The 16,270-nt window shown below is 40.3% G+C and overlaps 1 protein-coding gene across 18 annotated transcripts in view; it reads left to right on the forward strand.

Moving 5' to 3' along the window:
- The window catches only part of MBNL1 (muscleblind like splicing regulator 1), a 271,047-nt gene that overhangs the window by 232,340 nt on the left and 22,437 nt on the right, over positions 1 to 16,270 (forward strand). For 10 of the 18 annotated variants that reach the window (XM_077488140.1, XM_077488131.1, XM_077488142.1 and 7 more), the window contains 3 exons: positions 605 to 758; positions 4,112 to 4,147; positions 10,531 to 10,625. In XM_077488140.1, the coding sequence (XP_077344266.1) occupies positions 605 to 758; positions 4,112 to 4,147; positions 10,531 to 10,625 (285 nt within the window). The remainder of the gene's footprint in view (positions 1 to 604; positions 759 to 4,111; positions 4,148 to 10,530; positions 10,626 to 16,270) is intronic. The other 8 variants (XM_077488133.1, XM_077488143.1, XM_077488136.1 and 5 more) reach the window with 3 other exon arrangements.

Genomic DNA, 16,270 nt, shown 5'->3' on the forward strand with positions numbered 1-16,270 from the left:
CTCCAAATGAAAAACGTGAATATTTTTTTTTAACATGGCACAGATATTATTCTTCTATAATGCCTGTTGCCTCTGTGTATGAAAGGACAATCCACTTGTAAATATGATGACAGGAGTAGAGGGGAAGGTGATTGGCCAGTGTGAACTGCATCTAGCCATCAGTTCCTCATCTGCCACTACTTGGTAAGCATTAGTGTATTCTTCTTCTGAAAGCAATACCTGTCACCTGCACTTATCTTGGCATCAAAGATTCCTCTGTAAATGCCGAACAGTCCAACACGTTGGCTGGCCCTTGGACTCCATTACACGGGTGCTTAGTGGATCGGTGATAGGTATCCTTGAAGAGGTGCGGAAAACGTTGTCAGGAATAAGCCATGGTCACAATTTTCAAGTTATTTCTGTAGACTAGATGGCTGCTTTGTTTGCTGATGGCTTATCTCACTCAGCTCTGGAGAAGTAAGTCAAGAGGCCATTTGTAGTCGCTTGTTCTCCTCTCCAGCTCAGAGTGCATTATTAATGCTTTTTGAATGGTGATCTCTTTACCTTTTATTCACATATTCTCCTCATTTCTTTTATGGTTTCCTCTAACTCCTTGGGCTTGAAGGGAATTCCTCAAAATGTACTTCCCCCATTACCAAAGAGGCCTGCACTTGAAAAAACCAATGGTGCCACTGGAATGTTTAATACGGGTTTTTTCCAGTACCAACAGGCTCTTGCCAACATGCAGCTCCAGCAGCAGGCAGCCTTTTTCCCACCAGGTAAGTCCAGTGTGACGTCAATCTCTATCAGAAAAAGGTGCTAAATGGACAATGACAGAACATTTACTCTAACGGAGGGTGTGATATTTCTTGCAATTATTGTATACAGTACTAATTTGTGATTAGCAATGTGAAGGGAGTGGGGAGGGGGGGTTGCATGCTATGTGTTTTTTGTCTCCAGTGTGGATAGCAGTGACAGTGTTACAGTAATAAGGTATCAGAACAGTGAGATATGCATGAAAGGATTTATATATGTACACTGCTGACAGATTTATATGGTTTGACTCTATTGCTGATTTTGAGTTGCACCTTCTGCATAGTTACTTGCTATGTGCTTAACTCTGCCATGCCTCCTCTTCATTGCTTTAGGTCAGGAGTCTTCAAACTATGGCCCCCCAGTTGTTCAGGAACTACAATTCCCATCACGCCTACTCATGTCTGTGAATGCCAAAGTTTTACAATGCCACTTGGGAAGTGTTATTCTGAAACAGCTGGAGGGCCGTAGTTTGAAGATTCCTGCTATAGGTGTTTTTAACCAAAGAGATGCTCGTAATGCTTGGGTATCTTTCTACGTACGTTTTTATGTAGCTGTTAGTATCTCTATGAATTGAAGATTCTACACTGTACAAATCGCTGAAATCAGAAGGTAAAATAAATTGTATGGAGCTTGCAATCTAAGCCCTACGCAAGAGTCCAAAAAAGCCAATATTAATATAAGAACTTTATTGCTGTTTGCTACTTTTCATTAGCTATATAGTGATATATCAAATATAATAGTATTGCATTGTACAGTTCATTATAATCAGCAAAGCAAGATTTAATGTGTAAATGACCAGGACAAACCTCCAAAACCAGGCACAGTTTTGAAAATTAGAGATTTTTAACAGCTATAGAATACCCATATCATGGAAAAGAAGGCATACAAGTGGCAGAGACCAGAGTAAGTTATACATGGATTAGGAAGTGTAGCATTCTTAAACTGCCATAATTTGACTCTCACGGTAACATCACTGAACACTAAAATGCAATAATTGCTCTGTGAGTCTTTTAGGATCTATAACTTTTATGACTTGTGAGGCAAACATTACTTATAAATCAACTCGCAACGGTGCTGTGAAGGTGTGTCTAGTGTACACATTAAAAAAAGTCTAGAAGTTGGTGACTTATTTACAGGGAAACATGTGTAAAGCCCCATACACACTATCAGATTTTCTGCTGATTTTTTCCTTCAGATTTACCAAAACCATACAATATGAGGTCAAACCTTAGGAGTTTCAATGTGTATGCAATCAGGCAGGCCCTTGTACTACATGGTTTTGGTAAATCTGAAGAAAAAAATCAGCAGAAAGACTGATAGCGTGTATGGGGCTTAAGACATCATAGATAAGCTGCTATTATCTTACTACAAACTTATCACTGACCTGAATTCATATGAAACATAAGTTAGATAATGGAGGTTTCATCTGAGGATTCTCACATGGGTTTTTAAGTTATAACAGCTTCCCTTTAACACAAAACCCGAAGCACTTTGTTGCCAAAATCCATGATGTTTTCAAGAAATTGAGATTTCTGTCTAAAATATGTGAACTTCTTTCTGAGGTTTGATTTTCGTTGAACAACATTGTAAAAAGTTTAGTAGTGTGTTGTTACCTAAAACAACAGCCAGGATACAGAAAATAGCTCTTTCTGAATGGTCTGTAGCTGATACAAATTACCACAATACTTAACCAGTTTAGAGAGAGCATGACTAGATAGAGTGTGACTAACTAGAGCATGAAGACATTTGTAAATTGGCCACAGACCGGGGTCTGTAGCTTTATAAATAATTAAACTGGTGCTTTTCTCATGATCCCACCATTTTTACTTAATTAAGATATGGTATTAGTTATTCTTTTGTTAGATTTACCTAACTCAAAGAATAAAGTAAGGTGCTCAGTCTTTTTTAAGATGTGGGTCCCAAGGGTCCTTTGTGTCATTTCTTAGAACATCCATCAATCAGTATTTGCTTTGGAACCATGCAAACATTTGAGTCATACCAGGCACCTATTTATGTTCTAACTATAAAATATCCTTAGACTTTAAGGCTAGGTTCAGATTATTGTGAGTCGGGAACATGCATACGTTCCTAGCAAATGAGAGAAACATGCTCTTTGGCAGATGTGTGGGGTGCCTTTAATTCTTAGTAGCACCCTCACGCATTGGCAAAACCCCCTTGTTTTTGTGTGCACAAAACTGCATGGTGCCACGGCACCATGCAGTCCCATGTGGCACATTTAAAAAAAAAGAGTCAGGGACTTCTTTCCCCATGTTTCTAGGAGTAGGGCAGCCCATTGAAATGAATTTGCTGTCCTACTTGCAGAACGCAACCTACACAAGTGTGAACCAAGCCTAATTATGCAAAGAATGAAACATCCGAAAGGTTAACATGGACTTTGGCAACTGTAGGGGGTAGGCTTGCTACCCCTTAAGTACATCCTCATACTACTGGGATGCTACTGCTGGCTTTCTCCTAAAATGCTAGCTGCCTGGCTTTGTCTGTTGCCAATCTTTTTGAGCCAAAGACCTGAACCCGGCATGCTGTGGAGTGTCAGAGATATGTCAGAGTTCTTTGTCTCTATGCTTATTCCAGGTCAGTGACTCAGAAAGCACTGAAATGTAAGCATCAGACATCTAGAGACAGACAATAGGAAGGTCAGTAATGGCAGCCTATGTATTTTTTTTCATGACAGGTGAACCAAGTGCTATAGCTGCATTTAGACAATTTTGTTTTATCATGCTATGGCCTGTTACTTCATTCTGGTATGCAGGCATAGAGAATACCAGCAGGGATTAGTCAAGGATATATATCTGTGTGGTACCCATTTACAGATTCAATAAAATTGTAGTTATCACAGCTAAATTAGAACACCAGTGTTATAGAACATTCTTTACTGTTTAGCAGCAATAACCTGACTGTAAAGGCTTGACTATCCATAATATAGGCTGCTGTGAATTTAAGCAAGAACAAAGCCATATTTAAACAGAATGTACTAGGACATCGTTCACCAATAGCAAGCTTTGCCAGTATTTAATTTCCTCCAAGAGCATATTGTCCTTATTGCAACACTAACAAATGAGGTGATGGATAATCCACACTACCCTGCTCCACAAATGTGCTATTCACCCACTATGCTCCCTTGTGATTCCTGTATGCTCACAGTTTTATGCCACTGTTGCCATAATAACAAAATTCTTTCTTGTTTGATTTTTTTTCTCTAATAACATGTGTGATGGGTTTTTTTTGTTTTTTGTTTTTTGTTTTTTATTCTTTCCCCTTTTCAATCCACCTTCCTGTTGCAATGCATGATGGGCAGGCTCAATATTGTGCATGACACCCGCTGCAAGTGTTGGTAGGTGCCAGCTTTGTTTCTTAAATATTTATCGTGCCTGGTGAAGTTTTTTTTTTTTGCACTCAAAATCCATTCGTGGTATTATGTGTCTAGGGAGTACTGTCCCAGAAATTTTAATACAAAGATGATGATGTGACATTTAATCATTTATTAGGTCATGCTTTGAAATATGCTGCTTAGAACATGACTGGATTAACTGTCTACTATGGATTTTGACTGCATTTCTTAGTGTATAATATAATTAAAAATTGTTGTTTCATGAAACTATAAGGCCATTTTGTGTGTTTTTATGTGAATTAAAATAGAGTAGAAAAAATGTACATGCCTCCTTTACTTCTATCCCAAGCACAGTGGAGTTGGTATTTGGTTGCCAGAATAAATATATGCCGGAAACTTGATATAATATTTATTACCAATACGATTTAAGGCAAAGATAGCAGTTGTTGAGTTCTGGTGTTCTGTCCAAGAAATGTGCTGTGCCCCTGTATGTTGGTCCCAGAAATTGCAGTGCTGCAATTGTGCAAACAATTATACTAATTAAAGAACTAGGGGCGTTATTTACTAAAAGTGCATTATGCAAATTCTCTGCATAGAAACCATTCAGCTTCCAGCTTTTATTGTCAAAGCTTAACCCCTTGCCGTACCTTAACCCCCACATGCGGTGACTCCTGCGTGCAGAATCATGTACAGGTATGTGATTCTGCACTTCCAGGTCTGGGTGTGCACGCGCACCACCAGCAACTTGCTTCCGCTTTGATTGGACACATCAGCAGCCAATCAGCAGGTCTGGTAGACCCGATGTCAGCCTGGACCCACTCATCATCCCAGAGAAAGTCAGAATGGCGGTCTGCCTATGTAAACAAGTCAGATCGCCTTTCTGTGATAAGGGAAAATAGAGATCCTGTGTTTTTGCTAAGCAGGAACATGGATTTCTGTCTTCCCACAATTAAAGCACCCCCCCCCCCCCCACACACACACACACGGCCCTCATGTTAACCCCTTGCCTGGCAGTGTCATTAGTACAGTGAGAGTGCATTTTTTTTAGCACTGATCACTGTATTGGTGTCACTGGTCCCCAAAAAAGCGTCAAAAGTGTCACTTAGTGTCCGATTTGTTCACCTGCAATTTCACAGTCCTTCTATAAGTCGCTGATTACAAATTGCCGCCATTACAAATTAAATAAATAAATATGCCATAAAAATATCCCATGTATTTTTATGGAATATACGCTGTAAATTTATAAAAAAACAATCAATATACGCCTTTTGGGATTTTTTTTTTTACCAAAAACATGTAGCAGAGTAAATATTGGCCTACATTTAAGAAGAAATTATATTTTTACATTTTTTTTATTGGATATGTTTTATAGCAGAAAGTAAAAAATATAGTTTTTTGTGTTTTTTTTTTTCAAAATTGTCAGTCTTTTTTTGTTTATAATGAAAAAAATAAAAACTGCATAGATGAAGGAATACCACGAAAAGAAAGCTCTATTTGTGAGGAAAAAAGGACAAAAATGTTATTTGGGTACAGCATCGCACGACTGAGCCATTGTCAGTTAATGCGGGAGCTGAAGGGGTTAATTGAACAAGCTGAAGTTAGAAGCTGACTGGCTACCATGCACAGCTGCACCAGATTCTGAGTGCACCAGTTTTATTAAATCTCCTTCTAGAATTAGAAGTAGTTGGATGCCCAGGGTCTCCTTAACTTCTTCCCGTCTGTGCTATAGCCGAATGGCAGCTATAGTGTGGGCCTTAATTGGTGGGAGGGCGTCAAAAGACATCCTCCCATGCATGAGCTGCCTGTGGGGCACGCTCGGTGTGTTCTGTGATTAGCGAGTCAATGAGACTCGGTTTATCACAGATCAGAGTAGGGGGCCAATCCTGGCCCCTTACCACATGATCAGCTGTCAGCTAAGACAGCTAATTACGCGATATAAACAAAAGATCAGGAATCGGCTATTTTTCTGCTTATGCTGACAGCGTGAGCAGAAAATAAAAGCAGATCACTGGCTTCTGTCAAAGAGACAGCGGTCCCACGCCACTGCCACCTCATCTGTGCCCACCAGTGCCGCATGCCAGTGCATATCAGTGGTGCCAATCAGTGCCCACCAGTGCGGCCTACCAGTGCTCACCAGTGCCACCAATCAGTGCCCACCAGTGCTGCCTACCAGTGCTAAATATCAATGCCCACCAGTGTCACCTATCAATGCCCATCAGTGCTGGCAATCAGTGCCACCCATCAGTGCAAGCTGTCAGTGCCCACCAGATAAAACAAATCAAGCAGTGATTAAATACCACCAAAAGAAAGCTCTATTTGTGGGCAAAAATTATAAAAAACTAATTTGCATGACCGCGCAAGTGGCATTCAAAGACTGACAGTGCCTGGGCAAACATTGCAACCAGTGGAAAATGCCAAGGGATTGAAATGATTTATTTTCTAAACGGAAATAGGCTTTTCACTTTGCAAATACATTTTCCCAAGAGCTTAGTGAATAAGGTGCAGCTCCACTGACTTACATCACTCAAACATTTGCAACCAAAAATGCTGTTTTTTTTTTCCTAACATGCATTTGGGTATTCTTTGCAAAGTGAAATTTCACCTCATTCACTAAGCTCTGGGGAAAATTCTCTTGCAAAGGCAACAGCCTATTTGCCTTTAGTAAATCAACCTCTATGAGTTTACTGTTGAGATTAGACCCCAAAGGAACAGGGGGCTTGTGCTACAAACCCCTGCTCCTAAATACCATTGCTTCTCCCTCCAGTAGTGTTATGTTCCTCAGGGTGATACCGGACAAGATACAATCATATTAACAATAAAAGGAGCATTCACATTCCAAAAAGAAGGTTAGAATAACATAGCTGGGCCTGCTATGGATAGTTTGAATCATGTATGGGCAGGCTGAAGGTACCCAAGTTGTTTGATCGATCAACTTGGGTACAACCAGACTACCAGATTTTAGATGTGATCATTTATTTTTATTTACCATGCTAGGATTGTCTAAAACTATAAACCTAAATATGTAAAAAGAAATGTGAAAATTAAATAAAAAATAAAAATGAAAATGATGTTCAGAAAAACTCACAGTGCTGCCAGTTTAAATCTACCATCACTATCGCCATACGAAAAAGTGTACTTATATTGTGCAACTATTACAACACTAATGACCCCAAATGATAATATTCCAAATTTCCTTTAAATTCACCACCAGTATTTTTATGCATATAAACTGCAAAGTACATATGCTGTGCAAAGAGAGATAAAGGTACTGGTGGTGAATTTAAAGGAGCAGGACTGTGAAATTTGAGATATAATCATGTGGGGCCATTAGAGATGTAATAGTTGTACAATATAAGTAAACTCATTCGTATAAAGATTTTGGTGGTAGATTTAACCTCCCTGTATGATTATGTCTGATTTTTTGTGCTGAAAGCGGTACCATTATTTTTCATGGAAATTTACCGTTTTATATTGTAGGCCTGTAATTCTTACAAATAACTCGCTTAAATCTGTCCAAACAAGAGTCTAGTAGACATCCCGGGTATGATAAGGGCCGGTTCACACTGCAGGCGAGGCGAGGCAACTCCGACTTGCCTTGCCGCGACCTGCCGCGGCCTCGGCGGCGACTTGCAAATGACTTCTGTATAGAAGTCAATGCAAGTCGCACCGAGTTCGCCCAAAAGTAGTACAGGAACCTTTTTTCTGAGTCGGAGCGACTCGAGTCGCTCCTCTCAGAACGGTTCCATTGTACAGAACGGGGGCGACTTGCGAGAGCGAGGCGAGGCGAGTCGTGTCGCCTCGCATCGCCCGCTGTGTGAACCGGCTCTTAAGTTTGAAACACAAAATCATAACTTATAATATAATAAATAACTATAAATAATTATAACAAATAAAAATAATAAAAATTATTCAATAATGTAATCAAATCAAAAACATTGAAATTTGCTCAGTTGCAGAATTGGCACTGTCATTACATTTAGTGTTTGATGATGAATTTCCCCACAAATCACTATCGCTCAATTTTGCGAGTGATTCTAATTTATTATCTGTTATTATTTATTATATGTTTTCTAGCTCGTCTAAAAGCACTTTTGAGGTAAACAGACATTTTTTGGTTGCTATGGACAATCTCCAGTTTCCTGGCAGAAAGAATAGCATTTATAATATAAAACTGCATGCAGGACACTGGACAAACCACTAGGGACAAAGGGGATGTGTAATTATCTGTAAGATTACAGTATACTGTATCTATACTGTGTTTTTTACTTTTTGAATTTGGCACCGAACTCTGTCCTCGTTGCGTCGCAACGCTCACAGGGAACGGACCTCGGCACTGTGACAGATTGAGCGAGACATGGCGGCTCGCAGATCACAGCAGAGAGACATCGCAGGATCCAGGGGACAAGGTGAGTAACCTCTACATGGATCCTACGATGCGATCCCGAGTCTGGCTCGAGGTTACCGCTTTTGGTACTGAAATCTCACCCCGAGCCAGACTCGGGAATACCACTAGGGAGGCTACAGGGGCAGCACTGTGAGTTTTTCTGAATATCGCATGGGGATATTGCTAGCAGCTAGCAATAATCACTGTGTTCTCCCAGCAGGGACAGTTTCCCCCCACCTGGAGAACATGGTGGCTCCATGGGAGGGATTCCTCTGTCAACACTGAATGTGTGACCTGTGGTTTCTTTCATTGAAACCAATGACAAGGCACTAATTATTCAACTGACACAAATGATGTTGAATAATTCCTCCAACTAACTCCAAAGATGGGTTAAAAATCTTTACAATGTCAACGTTGGACATAATTCCTTCCACTAATGCCATTGCTGGGTCACAGTTCCTTCCATTGACACCATTGACAGGGCATTATTCTTTCCACTGACACCAACAATGAGGCATTATTTCTACCCTGAAAATAAGACCTAGCGTGATGGTCGGTGATGGATGCAATTTAAGCCCTACCCCCCAAATAAGCCCAACCCTGCTTCCCCCAAAAATAAGCCCTACCCTGAAAATAAGACCTACAAGGACTTTAAATAGGGCTTATTTGGGGGGTAGGGCTTATATTGCAACCATCACCGACAATCAAGCTAGGTCTTATTTTCGGGGAAACAGGGTACCACTGATACCAAAGTTAGCTCCTCTTTTCTTTATTCCATGGACCACCAACCCATGGGCATTTTTTAATCCTATTGACCACCAAACCTGTGGCATTTTCTACTCCCACTGACCACTGATACTGAGACATTTTCTACTCCCACTGGACATAGTCTGCCCCCCCTAAAATTTGAAGGACAGTGAACTGACCCTTTGTTTAGAAAGTTCTGAGACCCTGTGCTAAAGTTTTAGTTGAATTCTAATAAAGGAGTGATATGTGCTAGCAGCTTGCCATAACCTTGCTATGTCAGTCTGTCCTGGGTTTCTTAATGACAGTTTCCTTTTAAAATGTTGAAATGAAATTGCTTATGCAGTAAGACAAAGTGCAGAGCAGTGTGCAATGTACAGTAAACCGTAGCAGTCAAAGTAAGCATATATAAGACCGACAGTTATTTGTACATCATCACTGCATATTTCATTGCTGTGTTGAAATCCAAATTTGTGATACCAAGGACAGGAAAATAAAAGATGCCAAAGATAGGAGGCCTTTTTTTGCCTATAAGAAAGGATCTGTAGGCTTCCCTCTTGCTGCGTTTTATTTGAATTCATGTTTTTCTGTAAGTTTGCATAAAATAAAAGAATGTCAGTATAATTTCAGTTATATGTAAAATATACTATATATAACAGAATTGCTTTATGGGACATCTATGGAGCCAGATTGCTGAAAAGATCAGTTATCTTGCACAATTGCCTATTAAAAATGGCAAGCAGTTGTCCATAATTAAATTTAGTCCCGGCATTGTATTTTGGTTTATACTGCAAGGAACACGGGAAAACCTGGCCTAGCCTCATTGGGGAGCATTGGGGACCTCTGTGGGCCTAAAGGGGAGCTCAAACTCAAGGGGCTTGAAGCTTGTCAATGACCCTTCTCCTTTGTTATTCAGACTCTATTTCCATAAATATTGGTTTAAACCATAATGGCATCCTCCACTGTGTGCAGGTGATAAGTATTTTTAGGTTAAGCACTATGTGTAATGAATACCGTGTTTTGATGGTAACAAACATTTTCCCTTTTTTTTCTCTTCCATCCCACCCTCTTCCTCTTTCCCCCGGAATGCTGTCCTGCTTTTGCATTCTGATTGCATGACACTCGCTGGTGATGATGTTACCCCACGTGGCTTCTCACTGCAATAAATTCCATGCCAAATTGATCTGCCACCTGTTGCTATGGTTCCCACTCTGCTACACTCTTCTGTATGTTTGCTTATATGATTTCCCACCGAAAGTTCCCATGATGCACGGTCTAGCGCCGTCTACTGTGTCTGCAGCCGCAACATCTGCCACAAGTGTCCCCTTCGCTGCAACAGCCACAGCCAACCAGGTTTGCTAATTTACAGCTTCCATTCTTAAGAACAACTCTAAATCAGTGCTTAATAACAACACAGTCTGGGTTCACGTACATTTTTGTTGGCATACTAAGCAATCACCTAATTGTATTTTTGTTAAAATGGCACTATGATGGCAGAATAACCTCCTGTTTCATAGAGAAATATATACTATTTAACCACACACATCAAAAACCTAGACTATTTCACTTTAAACGTAGTGCATAATCTTGACATGCAAGTTTAAGAAAACGGAATCCAGTTAAACAGAAGCTCGTTCTCTGCGGTGTAATTTGCTAAAGTGCTCTCACTTATCTCTAAATTGCTAAACTGTGAAAGCAGTACTGCTTATATTATAGGCTCACTTGTACATTTTTGTAGAATTATGGTTATAGAGCCTGACTGGATGGAAACCAGAGTCTCGCACTGCAGAAAATTCCAAATGCTAGAATTGTTCAAATTGTGTATAGATGGCCTTAAATTGGTTGTAAACGATCACCTTGTAAAACAACCCACTCAGTTTTAAATAGAAATGAAAGGTAAAACATTTGTGTATAGATAAAATAAAAATCATAAATACCTTTTTTCCCTTTATTATAAGTGATCACATTCCCTCTGTTCTCAGCTGTATAAGTGCTGGGGGGTTCAGAAGCAGCAGCACACTGATCTTCCCAGTAAATGATTATGCAGGAGGGGTGTGCCAGGACAAGTCCGATCATTGGAGGAGAGTAGGCTGAGTTCCGAGCACAGCTAGAGAACTGACCATGGTGTGTTCTCCTGCTTAGGTGTGCCCAGTTGTTAATAGGAAAGCAGAGGGACTGGCAGGAACACCAGAGATTTCTCACAAATCAAAAGCAAATCAAAGATAACAGGATACTTTTTCATACAAGTACATGATACAGCAGCCACATTTCAGGAATATGAAATGTTGGGGTAACAAACGCTTTAGGCTTACCACACAAGTTACAGTCTCCTTTAGGCTTACAACAACTATGTAGTGCAAGGGCCTGCCTCATTGGATTGAAACTGATTGGGTAGATGAGGTAGGTCCTTATATTATATAGTTTTGATAAATCTATTGTTTATTGTACAAAAATTGTTTGGTCAGATGAAATGTGCCTTATTAGGCATTGTAAAAGCAGTAGAAATGAATAGGAACCTATTCCATATTACATACATCAAAATTCAAATGAAATTATAGTTACAAAGTTTATTAATTTTCCATCCAAATAATTATATAAAACTACAGTAGGTGTAACCCCTCCACTTCCCCAACAAAGGTTAAAATAAGGAAGATCTATCCACTTATAACCCAAGAGTCTGTACATGGCCCTAATATCGAAGCTACTTTGTAAACATTTATTTACATGCATCTACCATTCTTATTCAATTTTGATGATCATCAACTTGACAGGTGTATAAGCAAGGTAGATTTACAAATACTGGAGAATGCAAATTCGGTGCAGCTGTGGACAGTAGCCAATCAGCTTCTAACTTCAGCTTGTTCAATTAAGCTTTGACAGAAAAATGGAAGCTGATTGGTTTCTATGTAGAGCTGCACCAGATTTTGAACTATCCAGTTTTAGTAAATCAGCCCCAGTTTTTTTATTGTTAGCTATTTAGAGTTGATGTGTGATGCAATGAGGTTGATTTACTAAAGGAGTAGAGCATATTCATGTTATATGGGCATTTTCACTTAGCTTAGTAAAAGACTACTCAAACATAAGCAAAGGTGAGTAAAAAACAGTATTTTTGCTTGCCCAATATTGCATGCTGTAAGTTAGCAGAGCTTCACTTCATTCACTAAGCTAAGGGAAACATTCCCTTTCAAAGTGAAAACGTATGGATTGATTTACTAAAGGCAGGTAAACTGTGCACTTTACAAGCATAGTTGCTAAAGAGCTTAGTAAATGAGAGGAAGCTCTTCTGACTTCCACCATCCAATCATGTGCAAGCAATAATGCTTTTTTTTATTTTCCTTGCACATGATTGGGTATTCTTTGCAAAAAGAAGCATCAACTCATTTACTAAGCTCTGGAGCAACTGCAAAATCCATATATCTTTAGTAAATCAACCCCTAAGTGAACCGCCTATTTCCCATTAGTAAATGAATCCCAATATGTTGATTCATTTTTCAGAAACAGTACATCACCATGCAGTTTTAATATGCAACTGCAATTGGATCGGAAATGTGTACCTCATTTAAGCATATATAAGGCTGTGAGCCTGTTTATTCTCTTAGCCACATGTCCATATTTAAAGCACCATTTAGCAAAGGTGAATGGAAAAGCACTAATTGGTGTGCATTTTCCCTTATTCATAACCATATGCAATGTAGATTAAATGCAATAAAATAGGTGAACAGTAGTATATCACAGTAAGACTTTGGGATTGATTTACTAAATGCAAAAAAGACTGTGCACTTTGCAATGTGCAGTTGCCCACTGCAAGTGCAGTTGCTCCAGAGTTTAGTAAATGAGCAGAAGCTCTGCTGACTTCCAACATCCAATGGTGTGCAAGCAAAAATTAATTTTTCTAAATTTTCCTTGCACATGATTGGGTACTCTTTGCAAAGTTAAGCCTTACCTAATTTACTAAGCTCTGAAGCAACTGCACTTTGCAAAGTGTACAGTCTATTTGCCTATAGTAAATCAACTCCTTTGTTCCCTAAAATGCATTTTAGCCACATTTCATGGTACATCAACCATCCATTGCGTAGCCTAGTGCAATTAATATGAGCTTTTAACTGCTTCGACTTAAGCATTTCCTTCTCAGCTGCTGTGGAAGCATTGGTGTCCTAATGCATGCCCAATCAACATGGAACTGATTTCCACACGTTTCATGTTGGTTTCCCTCTACACTTCATTGGTCTGCCCAGTTGAGTCTACCATAAAGTAGTCATTCATAGGTTGTTGCTGATTTAGTATGTACCAAGCTGAAAGTAATCTATGCATGTAATCTGTGTTCCATTGGGGAGGTTTCCCTTTAACCCCATCCTCTAGACACAGCAGAAAGTGAGAGGTAATCTCTTCAAAGAGAGGGACATCCCCCTTAGACAGGTGTCACTGGAATAAGTGGTCAATTGGAAGACTCTTCCTCTTTTTCTGTTCTAGTGACAGCTCAATATTCTAGATTTACCATCACATTCAGTTCTGGTGACAATGGGCATCAGGACAAATAGAAACAGATAGTTGTGGATACCTGGACTTGGTTCAAATTCCTCACCACTCTATCAAAAACTAAAAATAAAAAATAAAAAAATGTCTGGATTTGGTGTAGAATACATATAGCCCAGTTCTTATTACATGTCAGTTCTTTGAACATATCTGTTCATATAGACCATCATGACCTAATTCACACATCTGAAACTAGAGATACTGATGTTATAGAACTAGTAATTGAACTGCACGCAGGGTAGACTCAGGTGAGAGGCTAAAGATGGTTCAGAAATATCAATAGAGAAATGGTTCTATTGCTGTACCATTCACAGAAACAGAAGGTGAGGGGAAAAGTGTTTTAATGGGTAAACCTGTTCTGGTGACAAATGGCTAAGAGGGTATTTCCCCACATGTTGGAGAGATCTCGTCTCACTTTTTACTGTGGCCCTGGGGCAGAAAGTGAAACACACAGAAAAAAATCCTTAAAGCGGCTCTGCCATGAGAGTAGGGGAAATGTAACCCTCCTTATGAACATGCTAAATGCCTGGCTGTGTCTGACTTCAGTATGTTTCAACCACAGTCCTGGAACAAACATGCTGTAAATGAATGCCAGAAAAGTGTCAGCACTATTTACTATGGGTCATATTTGTTCTGGGCCAGTGACCAAGACAACATTTAGGCCAGAGCGCCAGAATGACAGTCAGGAAACAAGTTTGTAAGGTTCGCTACACATATGAGCTGCATGCAGCTTACAGCAGGGGTCCGGTATGTCCTGGTTCACCATTTTCAGGCTGAATTTTGGGCTGAATCCTGACCTGAAACAGACCAAAAGACTCAAAATGCACCAGACATGCTGCAGAGATTGTGAACCAGCTCCATAGAGAGCTGCTCAAAATATCCTGCTATTGAAAATTGGATTGCGGGGATTCCGCATCCAATTCACAATGATGTGTACCCAAGCTAAAGGAAGGATCAGCCATGTCAGGCATCAATAATTTCCCGTGTCAGTGTTACTTTAAAGCAGGGGGTAAGCAAATTAAAGCAGTGGAGATCTACCTGAACAACACCCCCTTGTTGCTTTTGGTGGGTGCTACCGCCCATTTATCATGACCATTTCAAATAAATGGGGCCACTCTGCTAGCTCAATGCAACTACATGCTTCAGCAGGGTCCAAGGGGTTTATAGCAGTTGGTGAGAGCACCGCCTGCTTTGACTACTTGTTTACTGTACTGCACAAGGTTGCAGTGTATTTATGGAGTGGCCTCATTCACTTGAATGGGTCACGCTTGCCAGGTGCTACACCCACCAACCATGACAGGGCATACACCTCTTTCTGTGCCTGTGACATGTGCACACCCCTGCAGCAAAAAGGGGGTGCGGGTGGAGTGGTAAAAACATGTTTTATATATGGGGTTTTTACCAACCCCAAACTACAAATGTAAATTAACTCTTACTGTTCTTAGCTCCCTATAATGCTGCTTTCACACTGGTGTGCTGCAGTTTAGCTGCACCACAGATGAAGAGCAGTGCATTTTCCTGGGTTAGCTGCGCATTGCCATACACTTTTTTTATATCCTGCAGGTGTGCTGCACTTTCTCAAAGCACACCAAAACTCCTGCATTGAGAAAGTGCACCAAACCTGCAGGATATAGTTGAAGTCTATGGCTAAATGTAGCAAACCCACAGGAAATCTGCAGGCACTGTACACCACACTGCACCTGTGATGTGGGTAAACCACAGCACATCAGTTTGAAAGCAGTCTTATATGGGACAGAAGCAAGCACTACAGAGGAGGCATCGGCTTATGCAGCTTTTGCTCTCTACTGCAGTTCCAACTTTACAAGTAGTCCCTCTGCATTGCACTCTGTTTGATGCTCTGGGATGGCGGGTCAGCAAGCAAGCTAGTCATCTGGCCATGATCTACTGGTAGATCATGGTCTATGGTTTGCGGAACCCCACTTTAACGTGATTGTAAAAACATATTTTTTATTTAATAACAAACATGTTATACTTATCTGCTGTGTGAAGTGATTTTGTACTGAGTAGCCCCGATCCTCCTCTTCCCGGGTCCCCCGCTGGTGCTCCGGCTCCTCTTCCCTGCCAAGTGCCCCAAGTGTTCTCGGACACACGAAGCATCACTGGGCCACACTCCTTCCTCACTGGCTGTGATTAACAGCAGTGGGAGCCAATGGCCCCCGCTACTGTCCCTGAGCCTATGAGAAGGGAAAGAGAGCTGAGAGAGCCGCTGCTCTTGTGCACAGTGCTGGATCAAGATGGAGTTAGGGTAAGTATATGGGGATTGGGGCTGCACACTCATGCAGAGAATGCATTAAGGTAACAAACCTTCAGGCTTTAGAACCACTTTAACTATTTCCTACTCTTTTCAAAACTGAAAAAAAAACAGTTTTGGCTTTACATACACTTTAAAACAATTAAATAAAATGTACACAGACAATACACAGTGCAGTATATACTTGCAAAGC

This window comes from Lithobates pipiens, unplaced genomic scaffold, assembly GCF_037356315.1.
Source record: "Lithobates pipiens isolate NorthernLeopardFrog02 unplaced genomic scaffold, aLitPip1_a1.2 Scaffold_18, whole genome shotgun sequence".
Taxonomy (NCBI): Eukaryota; Metazoa; Chordata; class Amphibia; order Anura; family Ranidae; genus Lithobates; species Lithobates pipiens.